The sequence below is a fragment of the Cyanistes caeruleus genome, chromosome 11 (assembly GCF_971803275.1).
Source record: "Cyanistes caeruleus chromosome 11, bCyaCae1.hap1.1, whole genome shotgun sequence".
NCBI classification, from domain to species: Eukaryota; Metazoa; Chordata; class Aves; order Passeriformes; family Paridae; genus Cyanistes; species Cyanistes caeruleus.
Window position 1 is genome coordinate 7,565,722 of NC_141711.1, and position 18,851 is coordinate 7,584,572.

General features: G+C 40.2%; 1 protein-coding gene across 4 annotated transcripts in view; it reads right to left on the reverse strand.

The window, feature by feature from the left end:
• PTPRG (protein tyrosine phosphatase receptor type G) overlaps nt 1-18,851 on the reverse strand; it is a 386,090-nt gene that overhangs the window by 114,399 nt on the left and 252,840 nt on the right. For all 4 annotated transcript variants that reach the window (XM_086846057.1, XM_086846058.1, XM_086846059.1 and 1 more), the window contains one exon: nt 16,011-16,106. In XM_086846057.1, coding sequence (XP_086702183.1) covers nt 16,011-16,106 — 96 coding nt within the window. The remainder of the gene's footprint in view (nt 1-16,010; nt 16,107-18,851) is intronic.

Below are 18,851 nucleotides of genomic sequence, written 5' to 3' on the forward strand. Positions count from 1 at the left end.
TGTACAGCTTCACACATTTGGAGAGGCTAAACTCAAAACTGTGAAACCACAAATGGAAGTTAGCTCTCATTTTCTTCTGCTCCTGGCTTGAATTTGGTACAAAATTGTGCAAGTAAGAAAAAGATATCTCCAGCTTTTTTTTTTTTTGGTATGAAAATAAAGCAATGAAGTCTGATGGCTAAACAGGAAAATTTCTTGGGCAAAATGCAAAGGCTGTAAAGGAACAGCTCAGATGGACATCTGGAACTCCAGCATTTTGCAGGGGTTTAATTTAATTGCTCCAGCTGAGCTTGCCTAGGATGCAGCAGAGATTTCTAACCTTTCCCTCTTTTCTATCCAACACAAGGGATTTTGGTGAGAGAGGTCACATCAATCTCTCCCTTAAAATAAAGAAAAGGAATCACCTCAGCTCCCAACATATTTCATTCATTCTGTAAGAAAAGTCCTGTCTTTTTCTCTCCCAGCACAGCCCTGGGCTCCCTCCAGCCACGCAGTAAAGATGACTCAAGCCAGCATCTATGAGTCACAAACATAGAGGATGCAGAAATGTCAATTAAGTTACAGTCACTTCCCTAATGACAACCACACCTCAGTTCACAATTAAATTAGAAATCCAGTGAAAACAAATTACTGTAGGGCATGGTGTTTTTTTTGTTTTTTTTTTTTAAATCTTATGCTTTGAAAAATCAAATTCCAACAGTTTTCTTGCCACTCCTTTCACCTCATTTCTGAGGAGGATGATGTAAACTGGCCTCCCAAAACTGCAGCAGGAATTTTTGCTACACCAAATTTCCCATTTCTAATGCAGCACCCATGGGCTGGGAGGGCTCTCAGGCTTCCAAGCACCTTTGTAGTACAAGGACCCAGTGTTAAACCAGTGCTTTTCATTAATACTTTCCAGCACAAAAGGACAACTACAATACAGTCTTGTATTTGTAATTTTCTTTCAAGCAAGTTCTTCCATCTTTTCTTTTTGTAAATTTTCAGCCTCATACAGTTCTTGCAGGTATGGGCAGCTTTTCAAAATGCTATGAACTTGCACAGTTTGGTGCTCATAGTACCTAAGGCAGAAGGCACCTACTAATCTTCAGTTTCCTCACTTCTGACTCCACTTTCATGTCTGACTTTCCTCCCTCTTCCATCACACATCTCCTTGCTGTCTCTTTCCACCCAGTGAGCTGTTTCTGTCTCCTCAAATGTTACAGCATCCTCACTTGTTCCACAAGTTCCACATACTCCTTGAGCATCCTTCCACAACTCTCCCACCTTTTCCTCCACCTCCTGCCTCTCCAAGGAAGTTCCTCTGCTCTTCCACCCCCTGAGATGTTCTTCACAGGGACAGAAGAAAGAAGCAGCTTTGGCTGCTGAGGATGGTGAGAGGGTTTGTCCAGGGCAAACCTGGGTGCCAGCAGACAGGGTGCCAGGGGTACCAGCTGCAGGACTGCCAGGGGCTCCAGAGCCAGGGGGAATGAAGAGTGGGTGCACCAAGTGCCAGTCACAGGGCTGTCCCTGGGCAGTCACAGCAGTAGAGCTCCAAGAAGCAGGTGACAGAAATGAGGCAGTCTATCTCAATCTTCTCCAAGCCACGGAATTCAGAGTGGCAGGATGTGGCCTGCATTTTTTTTTCCCTCAGCTGCTTCTAAACTGCTCAAGTTCCTTCAGAAACAGAAGAACAGCTCAACCCCTGTTTCACCTGGTGTAACACTAGACAAAAACAGTGAGGATCATATGTCAAGATGTTTATTTTTCTCTTGGTTAGCATGACCCAACAACTCACTCGGTTCCTTAAAAAAACATTTCAACAAGTATCATGGCTCACGTTAAGAACAAATGGGGAAATTTTGTGCAGAAAAACAGCACTTAGAACACAAGTGCATTAAAATCCTGGCAAACATTCAGTTTGTGGCAGCAGTTTCTTCGTCTTGAAATACAAAGAAATACAAAAACTAACATGACATGTGTGCTTGTTTCAAGATGTTCTACATTTCAGCAGCGGCAAAGTGAATGCTATTCAATCATTGTGAGTAGGTGATAGTCTTAAAGCCACAGAACTCCTCAGGATTCTCTAGCCTTCATGCCTCTGCTCCATGGGCTTCTTACAGCTTTCCTGTGCTCCTGTAGAGCATGACCCATCTATGGAGGGCATTTTCAAGCTCTGTCTCTGGTCAGGAAGCCCTCCTCCTCCACAGGGTATAACTTCAAAATTACCAGAATCTAAAAATCTCAGGGAAAGTCATGAGAGAAGAAGTAAAATACAACTGAACAAGATTTAAAACAAAACTTAAAACAGGGTTAGAACAAAAGGTGCTCTTTGAACAAGTGTAGCCTGACCCAGAAGAGTGAAGATGCTTCCTGCAGGTGAATGTACACAGGAATGCGCTCAGGAAGATTCTTCTATCTCCTCTCCTCCTCTCTGAATCTGCTCACCAGAAAACCTGGCTATTAATTTGAGGTGTTTCCTTATGTTTCCTTATTATTTTTCCTTTCTTCTTGCACCCAGCTCTGTAACTCCTGGGTGTCCACAGCTCATGAACAGTGCTGATGATCTGATCACCAATGCTGTGCAGGCCAGCAGGACCATACAGGCTCCTGGCACATGCTTTGCCACAGCCCCAGTTTTGGTGCTGACCTCTAGCAAAGTCTCTTATCTCTCTTCTTAAAACCTGCCAGGCTGCATGGTCTCTTGATGTCACCACCCTCATACAACCACCTGCAAATGACACCACAACCTGCACCAGGTTTTTCCCTGCCAAAAGCCTGATTGTTATGGAGGGAGCTGAAGAGCCAAGGCTCTGTGAAGACAATCCACAGAGAGTTGGCACCAAGGGACATCTTCACTGCCAACCTGCACAGCCAATTGTGCCCAAAGTGCCTGAGACACAACACAGTTGGAATTCCAGCCCAGCTGTAACAAGCACACGAGGAGCACTGCACTGCTGGCTGCTGTGAGGATGCTTTCCAGAGAAGCACCACAGCCCAAAAGCTTCATGATGGAGCATCCTATGTTCCCTGGAGTCTGGTCTGTACCCCTCAGCACCTGCACTTGCAGCTCTCTTTACACTCAGATTTTAAGCGAGGCAGAAAATATAACATGCCTCAGTTTTGGGGCACAAATATAACAAAGTTATTTGGGGAACAAATATAACAAAGACATATTAAAATCTCCTATTTTTAGGGGCAAGATACTGTATGTCTCAGTTACATGTCTCAGATGCAATGCAAGCAGTAATGAAGGAAGGAAGAGGGCACTTTCTAAAAGGCACACACAGGCTGGGCATTCAGGACACAAATGCAGTATTTAAAAAAATTGCTTCTGACACAAGAACAGCTGACAAGACATAATCCCCACAGCTCAGCATGAATTTATACAGTCTTTCAACAACTCTATTAGACAGGTGTGGTAGCAGCCAGCTGTACTGCACACACAGACCAAGTTTCTCTAAACCCTGAGTGCCCATCTGGCCCTGCACACTGAGGTGGTGCCACCTGCCCAGGCATCACCCTCCTCTCCCAGCACCACCTGTCCATCGAGGGGGATCGGTATCAGCCCGAGGGGTAGCGCAGAGCTGGTCTAGGTAATGAGTGAGCTCACACTCCAAAATGATGGATGTTCCCATCCAAAACACAGGGACCCCTAAACAGCTCTGCCCAGACAGGTTTAAAAGCCACCTTCACTTCTGGCCTTTAATTCTCTACTGAAGTCATGAGCAGGGACAAGTCAAGCCATAAGGCGGGGTGGGCTGCATGCTATTAGGAAGGTAAGCTTATTAGCTGAAATGTAATAAATCTCTGTAGATATCTGGAATAGCAGAAGGCAACAGTTTGCTTTGCCATATCACTAGTAATGAGTTGGCAAGAGGAGAGCATTCCAAAACGTTAACCTAAAGCTTAATTTGACTGGTATGTGCTGTGGGAGAGTACTTAATAAGACTGGTTCACCCAAGATGGGGAACTATCTGCTCATTCCTCCCATGAAATGCAGGAGGATATAAAAGAATGTGATTTTAGCAGTTTAGAATACAAAATGATGAGGGAAAAAAAATCTTTGAAAAGTGATTGATGCAGTCTAATCATGTTTCACACAAGAGCATTTCAAATTATGTTAGATATTTTTATAGGATCTAGATATGATAAAGTAGGTTTGCCAGGTAGCAAGGCAGGCAGGAGGGAATAAGGAGTAAGAAAATAATAAAATTATTTTCTTACTTTTAACACAGGCATATGGATAATGCCATACAAACCACAGATAAAATGCACCAAAAAAAAATCCTAGCTTAGCTGTTAAGGTTATGGAGCTTTGCTTTCTAATCAACACTTACCCTTAAAGCTGTTTTTAAATATTGATCTGATATCATGATCCCAAGGGAAAATAAATATCAAAAGGGGTGATTTAATTCAATATTTCTGGTTCCTGCATAACCATGATCCTATTTCTTCCAAAACCCAGCAAGCAGTAACTTAAGTGAAGCTTACAGATCAGCTAATAAATTTACAGCCTTAAAATAACATGAGACACACTATAAAATACACTGGGATCCAAAGTTAATCTCTTTTAGCAATATTCTTGCAGCAAGTAAAGATGAATTTTACGGTGAAAAAAATCCATTTTATCAGGAGCAAGACTGAGCTTTCTAATAACCAAGCTCCTTTCTAATGTGGTACATCATTTTACTTTACTCATAAAGAACACTTTACCAAATCTCCAGTTAGGCTTCATTTGATACAGCAGAGATGTTGCAAAAACAATACCCTCTTTCAGAAAGTCTCTTTAGACTTGATAATGACCACATTTCAATGCATTTTTGATGCACAGAAATGGTACAGTTACAATCAGCAGCTAAATACTGTTCTGATGGTGTCAGCCAGACAGCTTTTCCTTGGCTCCTCAGAGTTGTGAAGCAGTTGCAAACACCATAAGCTCATAGGAAAAATCCTGCTCCATCAAAACTCACTATTCAGAGGTGCTGAACAGATTTAAGCAATCTTTATTTAACACATTTCACTTTTCTGCATAGAATGAGATGGTGATTGGCATTCTTGACTGTCACCTATCTCCAGCAGAGCATAAGAGCACATCCCAGCTTCTGGGCTGGTTTTGTTCTGGAGACTCTTGATACTCTCAGCCCACCTGAACTTTAAACAAAAGGAGGTTTAAATTACTCAAAACCAGGACCACTGAGCTCATTTGGAACTCATCACCTTAGTCAAATTAGTGTGCTTTTCAGTGAATTTCAGATGTAGAAGATACATGTGAAAGCTACTATAAAGTTATGCTGTAAAAGGGTTCCCAGGTTTACATACCCTCAGCTCCACCCCATAAACCTGAAGATTTCTGATTTAGATTCATAGGAGGTAAAACATCAGGTACCAGGATTGCTCTGGGCAAGCTGCCATCTCAGCTGCAGAATTATTTTGGGGGTGATCTGCCATCAGCATTATCAGCTAAACCATCAGTTATACATACAAATGTCTACATATGTACAAAGACATCAAGAAGGGACTACACTAGATTATGATTTACTTTCATTGCCTTTTTTTTTTTTTTTTGACCTCTGGAATGAAAATCATGGGCTAAGAACACCCTCAATAATCATCTCTCCCACAGTCATCCTGCAGCACAAAAATTACAGATGGCAAAACCCAGCAACAACTCAACCCTCTGGCAGTAACCTGTAACATTGGACTTACACTAATTTAGGACAGATGATAATTCAATTACTGAGGGACATTTTCCCACATGCTTGCTCTGCATCATGTGTAATGTTTAGGAATTGCACAAGAAACCACACAAATCATTGGTAACACCTGGGGTGGTGCTTACACAGACACGCCAACCTGACACCAATCCATGTGACCCTGAAAGCTCCCAACCATCCTCTCCTCTCCCTTGCATGCTTTCATGCCTTCCCATCACTTGTGATCTGGGAAAATACTGACCTTTCAGCCAGACCCACTCTGTGACTTAGGCTGAACAGTGTGGGCAGCACAAAGACACAGTCAGGATGACTGTGTAACCACCTCACTGACTGTACAAAAAAAATGACACGTTCCATTTATTTGTACAAAAAGAGCCCTAAGTAATTCTTACATCTCACGGCAACCTATTAACAAAAAGAGGCTTTGTGAATGGAGTATCTGGGTAAACACTTCAAACAAATACATCAATTATGCATAGTCCGTACACTTTTTCCACCTTAGGGATCAAACTGGAACAAGACTAAAGAATTACGTTTTATTTGTATTAAAAATGTATCAGCTGCTGTCCGAGAAGGTTTTCCAGAACATTTGGTATGCTACCCAGGAAATTCTGTCTGAAGCTTGTATTGTTTATTCTTGCCAATACAAGGAGAAACGTGGCACTGTTATAGCTGAGAACTACAGTAATAATTCTTCAGGCAGAACAGCTTGTATTTAATAACTTTTTCATCTGAGCCAGAAGATCTAAAGTGAAAGGAAGCCCCAATTTTACCCATCTATTTTATATATTCAAGCTTTACAACCAATCTCTCTTTTATGGCAAAAAGTGAAACTCAGCAATCATTTATGAATAGATCCTGTGCTCACCTTTGCTTAAAATGTGCCATAACACTAACTGGTAACCAGAGACATAGAAGACTTTGCAGTTTCATGGAAGATACAGAGGGCAAAAACAGGCATAACTTTTCTAAGGGTTAAACAAATCCTGTTCAAAATCCTGCAGAACTGGGTAACATGTGGACTGGAGAACTGGAGTTTCCTGGCTCAAATGTAAGATTTCTCCATCTACATCCCATGAATGTAAACCACATGTAATACATTTAATCCTCTGAGAGACAAATGGTCAGAGAGCTAGATGAATACAGAGCCTGTTTAAAAAAAAAAGAAAAAAATTCAAAAAATCAAATTTAATTTTAAAATAAGATGGGCAGACAATCATAAAAAACTATCTTCCTGGAATCCAGGCTGGATGTCTAAAAACTGTGAGAAAACTGGGACTTCCCAGAGGCAGCTGTTCTGCTTGGGAGAGAGGAGAGGAAAGGTGATGAATGTGTATCTTTACATCTCCTGTGATTCTGTAACCAAGATTAATTTTAGCAAAACCCTCCAAAAACTTAGATAGCAAAAAATTGATTCTTTATTTACAGCTTCTCTCTCTCTGTGTCTTAAAGAAAAGGTCAAGTCAAAATGAACCAGATTTGGAACATGTAAGGAGGACAGGGATGAAGCAATCATTGCTACCCCAAAGTTACAAACAAGCCAGATTTGATGGCTTCTCAATGCTCAGAGACACAAAAAGGGGCTGTTGTCCCTTCCCTGAAGCAGTGATGGAGCCTGCAGGAAGGCTGGGGTCCCTCCACGCTCTCTGAGCTCCAGGTTTGCTTTGTGATGTTTGACAAAATGACCGAGTGATGCATCAACAATGCATAACAGAGAGCAAAATGCAAAAACTGCTACTGTAGTTAGGGAACTAATTTGTGTTTTAGTCTAATGATTATAATCAGTAGACTTCCCGAGTTTTAATCTTCCTGAACCACAAAGGGGTGAGATTATAGGTTGACAACTGTAATTTTTATATATTACACATATAAGTGTCATTTCCAGGAGCCTGATAATAAAAACTCCAGAAGACATTTTCTGTAAATTTAAAATTTTTTATGGCATGGCTGCAAAATAGTTTTTTTGTTTTGTTTTTTTAAACAGGATATTTTTAAATCACAGAGAAGTAAATTGCTGTGTTTAAGAAGATGACATTAGACTCTATAAATATTACTAAACTGATTCCACTTTAGAACATCAAGGGTGAGAGAAAAGAAAGGGAAGAAAAGAATACACAAATGCATGCTGATCAAGTTCTTGAGGCAAGTAATTCAAATAAAACCACTAAAATATAAGGGGACAGTTATGAGAATTAATGCTAACAAGTTGGTATGTAATTTAATGAAGCAAGTTAATAATGGCATCCCGCTTGGGATTAATCTCAATCCATTAATCAATTAAGAATCATTCAGAAAGCAAAAAAAAACCCTGCAGGTCAAAAATATTTACAATGCTGTAAACTGTAAGACAGTGATCCTAACATTCAAATGAACATTAAACCAGAAGAGCACAGAGATCTACTCCCATGAAACACATACAACCACTCTCATTAATGGTTATGACTGATCAAGATCCAGACATCGAGGACAGACCCCATAAAATGTACAGAGTATTTTTCATATTTGCAGCACTGCAGAACTTTGGAGTCCAAGTCCTGTCAACAATGAAGTTTGTAGTTCCTTTCTAACATCAATAATTGTGATTTTTTTTTATTAAATAAATTGGACCATAGGACTGTGATTTATCACAAAAAGCAGAAGTCACTTGGTAACCCATCCCCACTGCTGCATCCAAACCAGAGACAGCACAAGTTGTGAATTGTGGTCTCAGACTTCTCAGTTAAGAAAGCATTGACAGTGCATTTGGGAGAAAGAAAGGATCTAATTATAATTTTTATGTTCAATTAGATTTTTTAGATGCTTTGGAAATTCATTTCCTTAGATATGCCTGAGATTAAAAACAAAATAAAAACCGAAGACTCTGTGTATTCTGGTATTTTTCTCTGTACTGTAAAAAGAACTGCTTGGTACTGCTTTCAGAACAGCCTTTAAAACTCAATATAACAAAAATGCTTAAACTGAAATGCATTTTGGAGGTCATCAGATTTTTGCCTTAGTGGAAAATACCCTGAACAAGTTCACAGAGTGAAGAGAAGAAAGGAAAGGAAGACCATTGCTTGGGCACTGAAGAAGTGCACATAAGGTAAATTACCCTTCTACACAGCACAGTCAGCCTGTGGATAGAAAAGTTTCAACACAGCAGGTTGCAGCCATCATGATCTAGAGACTGCAAATGCCTCTTGGCAGAACACAGGCAAGCAGAAGTGGAACGATGTGTTTGCTTCCAAGAACGATCTGTTTCAGCCGCCCTGTCAGTCTGTGCCTCCAAATCCAGCCCCGCTTTCGCTCACACATTTGTACCTCTTCCCTCCAAGCAGGCTTGCTCAGGATGTTCAGGCTGCTGTGTGAACACCTCTGCTCTTCACACTCACAGATTTATCCACATGAGCCCTTCTCATGCCAGCCATGCCAAGCGTGCAGCCGTGTGAGCAGAGCCTGAGCCCTCAGCACGCTGCCCGCAGACAGAGCCTCTGCTCGAGTTTGTGTGGGATGTGACACCAGGGAATCCCGCGAGCCCAGGCTCTGCACAGCAGCCCTGCAGCAAGGGGGTGTCTCAGTGCTGCTGGCAGTGCACTCCAAGTTTGGAGAACCGAAGTGCATCTGCTACAAAAAGCCCCACAGGTGAAAGGGCCACTGGTTCTTCAGCGCAATTCAGCTCAGAATGAGCTCATTCATTCAGAGTGAGTTTCTTGAGTCCAGCAGCACTGAGTGATGAACTGGGATCACAAACCCTTCCTAGCTCCCTGTGCTCCTCAAATTGCTCAGTCAGGTCCCAGGGTTCACCCCTGCAGTCTGTCCTGTCCTTACCTTCTTATTGCCCTCCTTTTTGAGAGAGGGATGCAGCTCTGCCCTTCTCACAACTGCATCGCCCTCCACAACTAAAAGCCTTTTGAAGCTTCTCTACTAAACTCAAAACTTCATCAGGGATTGTTTGCCTCGTGCTCTCAAGAGTCAGCCTGCTCTTTTATGTACCAAAATAAAGCATAAAGAACATTACTACAAGAAACCTTAATTAAAAAAAAAATAAAAAAATATGTGTTGTAAACAGCAGTTTTACTATTAAATATCATCTGAAACATGACTAATCTGGGCAGAGGTATGGATCAGAATATGGTCTCATTGTTAAGCACTGGAAATTTAATAAGCTCGAAAATTGGAGATATATAGATATATATTTTACTCTCAGTTATTCCCCATCTGTTCTCCCTTTCCTTTCTTATTTTACATAAAATATTCAAAAAATATTCACATTTCCCTAAGAAGCTCTCAACATAAGTTGAAATAAAAATCAGAATTTTGGGCTTAGTTTAAAAAAAAATATTTTTGTTTTCTTTAATGGAAAGGGTAGAATAGATTTTTATATAAAGAGCTTCCATGAATTTTTGTCTTCTACCCAAACCCTCCCCCTATCAAAATGGTTTCAGAGGAAGTTGTTAGATCAGCATGACCACTTGTTATCAGGCACCCAAACTTGCATGTTTTGGCTAAAAAAAACATGTCTGGAGGCAGGTCTGTGCCACTAACAAACTGAACTCTACTCAAACGTAACAGACTTTAAGAATTAATTTTAATTTAATTTTAAAATTTTAAAATTTTAGTAACTACTAATGTTTTCATACAACTGCAACATTTCAAAAGGCTGCAAAACTGGACTAAGTGAAGAAGAATACATTTCAAATTGTTTTGCTTGTCTTCACTTCCATGGAGTGTTATTGGTATACAGCTACTGAATAAGGAGCTGTACATATCTTCATGATATGAAGATAATAAAAATATACCTGTACGGATACTAAATAACATTGCTAATCAATAATAACAGTTTTATTATTCATGAGCCAATATTAATAAAACCCCACGGGTTCTAATGTAAACATTTAAAAAATTAATACTGTAATTCAATTTTAAGTTCTTTACGTCTATCTGAAGTCAATTAAAATAAATGAAAAGTCTCTCAATGACTCTGGATGATGCTCTGCATGTTAATGATGCCATGTGTTATTTTCACTATTGCAAATCACCTCTAGGATATTGCCTAAACACTGGAGTACTGATTATACCTCATGTAGGTGGATATAATGTTCCAAGAGAAGTGCACACCTCTCTCTCCATTCTCATTGTTAAAATCAAACTCGTTTTGCTCAGACTTTCAAAAAGCATTAGAATAAGGGCAGGGCAGAATCAGGGAATTTCCAGGAACTGAGATGGGAACGTGGGACTCTGTCTCCTACTGGATGTGGCTTCCTCAACAGCCACTGTATTTAAATCATTTATTCACTGAATCTATTTAGTAATGGTGGCAAACACACGAAACAGTTAATGAAAAGGAAGAACAAGGAACAAAAAGGCTTCCAAGGGAAGTTAAAAGCTGAATTCTGTTGTTTGAGAAATATACATTTAAAAAGCATATTTTTGGCAAATATTCAATAGCTTTGATGGTGTTCCACCAATTTATTCTGTGTTCAGCTCATTTAGGCCCCTGTGAAAAGTGAGTGATTGATCATATTGATGAAGCAGACCAAGAACTACTACAAAAAAAAAATCTCACAAAAAGCAAGGCCACAAACATGCATTTTTCTGAAGAACAAATATCTGGATATATGAGTAACTAGTAAATATAAAGAAATTTATATGCAAATAATACATACATAGATCTAAAAGTTAAAAGGGCTACAGAGTAGGTTTTTTTCAACAAACCTAGAAAGACATGTCAGCATTGGAAGGCAACTCAGCTTGACATGTAAACCCCTTGATTTTTATCCCATGTACTTTTGAAAATACTGCTAGTTGCACATTTGCTGCCAAGTACCTAATTACCTTTAAAAGTCTAGCTCTGCACTGCTGAAGCTCTTGAGTGATCGAGGTATCAACATCACTCATCATTATGGAGCTAATTTTAATGATGAAAGCATTGCTAAAAGTTATTTTAAAATTCATTTTTACTTAATTTCTTTAGAGATGATTTGTTTGAGTACCTGAGACACAGTAACTAATCACTGATGGTTTTCTCTGCAAATATAAAATAGATTTATATGCCCTCCCGGTAGGAACAAGAATTCCATCACCTCCTCCTGAATTTCTGAGCTATCGAATATTTGATGAGTGCTTGGGGAATCAGTATTGTGCCTTTTCACAGCAGTAATCAAGGAATGAAGTATTCTCTGCCATAATGAATATACTGCAGGACTAAAAGATGAATATTTCAAATGCAAAAGCAATACATTTGTTTTGAACACTTTCAAGTTTGGCTTTAATAAAGCAAGTAGTGAAGTATGCAATGAATTATATTGTTAGATGGTTAAAACAGAGCTGTGCAATATGTCTGAATGCATTTAATCCAAGTAACTACTCATTTTAAATGTGACTTATAAATATGTATTACATGTATGATGAACAGATGACTCAGGAACCATGAGAGACCTGGGCCTTGCCTTCCATTCCTGGTTTGCTTCAAAGCTAGCTCAGCCTGACAATTAACCAAGGCCCAGAGCCAGAACATCATTAACTACAAGCTGAATCTTACGTGGGCTGAAATTAAACACGCGCACCAACTATTCAAGTTAGGATCATTTAAATCAAGCCTGAGGTGCCTTGCTGGACTGGGACCCGCTACATGTGCTCCAGCAGCTGCTGGGTCCCAGTGTGCAGCCAGAAGCTTATTTAGGATTCCCACAAAACAGGGCCCCTCATCTGGGTCCATCAGTACCCTTCCTGTAAATCCAGAAGCCTTTCCTGGCCAGCCAAGAGGGTGCTGTCAGCAGGAGGTGATGGGCTTGTCAGGCTGAACATCTCCTACCAGTTCCAGCTTCACTCTAACACCAAATCACTGCAAGGAATGGCCATAATGTGTTCCCCTGAAAAACCTGTCTGAAGGCAAGGTCTCATTTGTCAAGGCATTCTCTCCTTTGTCTCCAGGGGATTTTCATTTTTGCTACAATAACAAGTGAGTTCTCTTTGACAATAAAGAAAATCCAGGTAGAGATTTGAGGCCAGCTCACCTAATTTACAAATTGACAATACCTGCTATAGAGTCCCCACAGTGCTATTTTGTGTGAGACCCTCTCAGTGTCTGTGCACAATGAGATACAGAGATGAGCAGTTATAGCAGTTTGTATTTGCAAGAATTGTTTCTTAGTTTGGTAAATTTTTTTTTTGTCAGATCAACTAATCTGCAGCACACAAACAGAAATAGCATTTATCAACAGAGCTTAAAATGAAAGTAATGAGAAAAGCACAGCTTTAATTACAACGAAATTCCAAGTGCTTCAATTATCCAAGTTCAGAACCAATGTACTTTACCTGGAAATTGCCCCTGAAATAATGAATTCAATAAGGAAAATTCTTGTATAGTCCAAGTTAAATTATTTAAAAAGGAAGAAAGAGGGTACTTAATTATTTAATGTTTCACCAATAATTATATAGTTCAGTATAATGTTCGCTCACTGGAGAACCTGATTTTCAAAGGAACATTTATGAACATCATTCAAACAAAAAACACCTGCCAAACTATAAACTCAGCCAGTGTTCTGCACATTCACTCCAACACAGCATTACCACATTAGCAAAAATCCAAGTCTTAATGGCAAACATATCCAATAATTTATGTTAAAATATTTACATAGAAAAGCATGCATGATACAGTTTTCCAATGCATTTGGAAAAAACAGTATGACCTCTCTTGCTACGAATTTTAAAAGCTGTGTTCCAGGTAAATGATTTCAAGATGCAACCAAAGCTCTGCAAAGTAGAAAGCTGTAGTACTTGAACAACCTAAGCTGCCAATCAAAATGTGACCATGGACATCTTAGGGACATTTCATTCAAAAGCCACTAGGAATCAATTTTAAAAGACAGCTTTAAATTAGCTGCATGAAATACTAGCCATAGCAAATTTATCTGTATGGAGTCCTGGGGAGCAAGGTTCAGGGAACACCAAGTATTTCTCAAGAAAAACATTTTCCCAAGTCACAGATCAACAAGCCCAGCAAATCATACACAGCTGAGGGGGCTAAAACAGAACCTTGGTCAAAAACAGTAGGGATCTACAAAGGATATCAGCATCCATTAATAACCCTATGTACGACAACAACTCAAGCCCTATGGGACTAGTTCTGGAAAATCCTCATGATGGCCAAAATAGCAGCTGTCACACTGGTGTCCCTAAAGATTATTTACAGGTGCCAGAATTCAGTACATGCCCTTCTAGAATGAGGACTTTGGGCATTACAAATCTTCCTTGACTGTTCTCTGTCTTGGAAAAAAGCTGCCCCGAAAGAAAACCTGCTACACTCACAAGTTTAACAACATAGCACTGATTTCTCATTTCAAGCCAAAAGAAAAGGAAAATATGCCAAAACCCCCCAGACCATTTCCTTGCAGCTGCAAAACAGGTCGTCCCTGGGTCACTTTGCCAAGAACTACCTTGACCCCACACTCTGGAAAAGATCAGAGAGGGCTCATCCCTAATGGCCTCAGATTTCACAGCTGCCAGAACAGAGGAGCCCAGCTGCACCATCATCCAGACCTTACAGCCCCATGTCCTGTGGCTGGCAGGGCTGGAAATGATGGAAAGTGTCGATTTCTGCTTCCCTGAGCGGACTACAACACTCAGCTGGAGTCTTGAAAAGCCTGAGGTCTCTGACAATCAAAGATGGGGTTTTAATTGCATAACACACTATTTTAAGTTATTTAAATGGCTCCCTTGGAATCGTGAAAAGAGAGACTTACAGTAAATGCAGCACTTGGCTTTGCGGGTGGGGAACACCAAACAGTCCCACCACAATTTTAAGACCCTGTAAAAAGAAGGGATTTAGGGAACACATGTCACATACAGACTAGGAGGTGATGTGACATGGGGCAGTGCTTCACATGGCTGATATGAAGCCCATCAGGGTAATTTAGCAGTTGAATTCCAGACAGATGATGCCACAACACACGGTGCACACCGTGACACAAACCCACACTCCTGACACGGCACAAACACCAAACCCACAATGTTTCACTGTGCTATAAACCAGCCTTTGGTTGTTCTGCTTCTGAACTTCGAATGGCCAAATGCAACTTAGCCAAAGCTTCCCACAGTACATTGAGATTAAAAGTCTGGGGAATCATTATCATGCCATGCCACTGTAAATTATCACAGCTCCACCAACTTTGCCCTAATATGAAATGCCACAGAAGTGCTCAGAATCCAACAGTGATGAATTTAACATGCCTCCTTCCACTATCCTGATGTCAGCAGAGTTACAGCAATTTATGCAATACAAGGATCTTTCCTTTTCTCCTTATCAAAGCATTTGATCAAAATCAGTGACATGCAAAAAGACAACCTTACTTAATTTGAGCAGCAGAGTCAGGCTTGTCACTCTAACATCATAAGAAAAAGGGAGGTATTTACATATGGGTACTTGCATATTCCTTTTTATCTGGCTTCACAAAGATAACAGCAAGATCACTTTCTTCCTCAGTAAAAACTAGAGTGAAACCTCACAAAGGATCAGTGTTTTCCCTTGCTCTTCCCTCCCTCCTTTCCTCTCTTCTGAAAAGCAAGACCTCAAGACATTTCAAATCTTCATTAGCTACTTCTCTGCCTGTGACAGTCTGGTGGTGTGGAGTGGCTCCAGCTCTCTCTTCAATTCACCCTCGAGTCAGAAAGGTAAGACCCCGTTTCTGATGTGAGGTGACAAGGAGCTCACACTGCTGAGTGCCACTGCCACAGGTGACACTCCCATCACCAGCACTGCTCCCTGCCCCACGCCGCAGATTTGGGGCATGTGGAACCACAGATGAGCTCACCCAGCAGCCCCAGATCTGCATCTCTCACAGGATGCATTTCAAACAAGTGGATGCATAAATTCACTCGTTCCAAAACCTGGTCTGTTCAAGAACTTGTTACTATGACAATTTAGAAGAAGCTGCTACAGATAAGATTGATGAAACGTATTGATTAATTTTTTCTCAAGCTACATTTGAATTTTAAGTTTTCCCTAAACAAAACCAGTTGGTGTTGGTTTGTTAGTATTCCAGGGACTGCAGTAATGTGCTTCAGCAACAAGGGAAGTTCCATGATAAATGTGCTCTCCAATCTGCATCTGTAGAGTAGCTATAAAGTCAGAACAATCCAGGCAAAATTTTTCATTATGTTTTTAAATATACTTATTTACATTTTAAATCACACATAGACAATATGAAGTATCTTTCACTTAGACAGGTGGGAACAAGAAAACAGATGCATCCATTAAGTTTGAAACAATTCAATGAATTAAATAGTACTTGGTGAACACTTTGGTTTATGGATATAGCCTTTGTTTTAACTTACTTGAAAAAACACGGCCATGGCTCCTACCACCCTGTTTTCTAGAACTGCTGTTCCAAAACTGTCAAAGTCATCAGGATTGTAGAAGTAAATCTGCATCTGCAAAAATTAAAACCAACAACAGAATCACATTAGTGTTGATTCATACAGCTTTCACATGATGTAATGCATACACGTTGTATGTAAACCCAGTGTTATGAACCTGAGATAAAGGAATTCTGCTGAACAATATTGTTTAACCAGCATCTTGATTAATAGCATGACTGCCCTGCTGGGACAGAAAGCAGGGAACAGAGTTGATGCAATGCATTTTAATACCAAATCCAAGGGTAAACAGTATGGCCAGTCTGTTCAGATGTTAAACTTTGTGCTTTCTGCCAGCATCTCTTCATTTCTTTGCACATTGAAGGCTCATCTCCTGCTCTGTTAAATGTGCTAAACATATTTATCTCAAAATCCATAGAGAATTTTGAAAAGGATTTCAATGTTTAGAGTTATTCCTTTACTCCTAAAGTAATTTGTAAGATAAAAGTCTGTCTCCATAGCAATGCATTTTTATAAGCCTCCGATATTCAGGTCTATCAGTTAAGGTCACACTTCTCCCTGTCTTCAGTTAAATTTCATGACTTTTGTTTCCAAAGCGTTAGTACTCTGCAAAAAGTGTGAGACAAAACCAGATATATTGATGTAATTTTTTAATGAATAATAAATGTTAATAAAAAAACCCCAAGTAAGATCAGGTGAGAAGAATGATTACCCCAAAGTAACAAGTGTTGGAGTTGCACAAATAGAAGAGGACCAAGAACAGCTTCATCTATACACTCTGCTGGTAAACAATCTCACTCCACATGCCATGAAAACAGGCAGCCTACAGAGGCCTGTGGGTGCTCATACTCTTAATTTCCTGTATGGTTCTCATTCCATTTCCCACAGTTGTTGAGCTCCCACTTTTGCCAGCTGTCTGAACACACTGCAGCTTCTCCTGTAGTTGTCCAACCCTTCCATTTCAAAAGAAGCCCCTTGTGTTAGTCCATCTCTATCAGCCACAATTTGCTCTGAAAGATCTGGTTTGAAGCACACAACGCTCCCTTCTCAACACTGCACCATGCAGGTGGTGTATGGTCACAGAATAAATTCAGTGTTGGTAACATCTGTTGTAGGTGTACCCTACACAGCACAAATTAAAACCACATACCCAACGGTGACAGCCAAGCACAAGGACTGGACTTTCACAGCACTCGCTCCTGTGGCCATTCAGGGAACCTTCTAGATGGATTTCACAACCCAAACCAGCACTGGCTGGCTGATATGTAGAAAAAAAATAAATCTCTTCCTGGCTATGAAATGGGAATGGACCCCTTGGCTTCTCTGCCAGTAGCCTCTTGCTGAAGCTGTGCAGTCACTCTGCTGGCCACCAGCAGTACCAGCCCTTTCCACAGCACTGCAGTGATGGTAAGAGACAGGCACACAGCTCATGGTCTGAGGGAGAAGTAAGGTCTAGCTGAGACTGCCTGTGCCTCCCAACACGCTGCTGGTCTGACCATGGCTCCCTCCAGCAAGTCTGTCTGCAGGAACCAAACACTTGTTTGTGTTTTTCCACAATAGTGCTGCATGACACATCCTACAATATTCACAAAAGCACTATCTTCTCCATATTTTGTGTATGCCAAGAGAGATGATACCCTTTTGTTTTGCACAGATACATTCCTACTCACATTTACTGATTCCCAGGCTTCTGACTGTATATACTGGCTACAGTAGATAGGTGCTTTGCCAGTATTATACAGTTAAAAAACATCACCACATAAGGAAAAAACCAACATGAAGATCAGAGCATTCAGAGGTAGAGGTACTTTTTTCAGCAGGAGGAAGACCACACTCCAAATAACCCACAAAGAAATGAAAAAATTTGGCACTTACACTAGCTTTATAAAATTTGGAAGCAATTTTCTTCCCCTTCTTTGGCCTTCCTATTCCCAGCACACTTACAGCACACACACAAATGCTGACAATATCTTACAGAGGTGGCAGTACCTCCAGATTCTGACAACTTTTGGATTGAACAAATGCAGAGCAAGGTGCAGCCATTCATTGATGTAGAAATTAGAAGCAGTTTGTTTCAGGTGGAATTGCTTAAACTTCAGTTTAGCCAGCACAGACCAAACCTGGCAAAACACTCACAAATTACATTTTGCTCCTCTTTAAAATAAAGTTTGAAATTATCTATGCCTTACATAAAACATTTCACAATATATTCCTCACAGGGGTTTCTGAAGAAAAGCATCACAGAGTGAGTTCAGCATATGCCAGAATCATTTTGAATCAATTTTGCTTACGGCATTTTAAGGAAATTAATTTTTACAATGCACTCTTGCATACCAGTGCAAAGGGCTTTGGTAAAAGAGTTTTTCATTCAGATCCCTCATCTTAGCAGTGCAATCTCAAAGCCTAATCAAGAACCACACTCTGCCTTGATTACCATACACATTGGAGCATTTTACCACTGCTCCCTGGTGTTTTTCCAGAGAGTGTGGTTGCTCTCTCTGCATCCATCATGTCAAGGGGAACTGTCCCATATGAAAAATTATTGTCATCTGTCATACAGTAGCTTCCTTATGTGCTCATATAGCTAGAAGGAACATTTCAGGAATACAGTATCTGAGGAATCACTATTATATAATTTACACACATATACCCTGCAAAAACAATGTTAAAAAGACAGTAAAGTTACACCCTTAAAGCCTCATGGTTCAGGCTGCTCATAAAACCACACCTGGACACCACTGAGCATTAGTATTATGGCAATTTTCTAATTATGTGATCACATATTGTTCTCTTCCATAA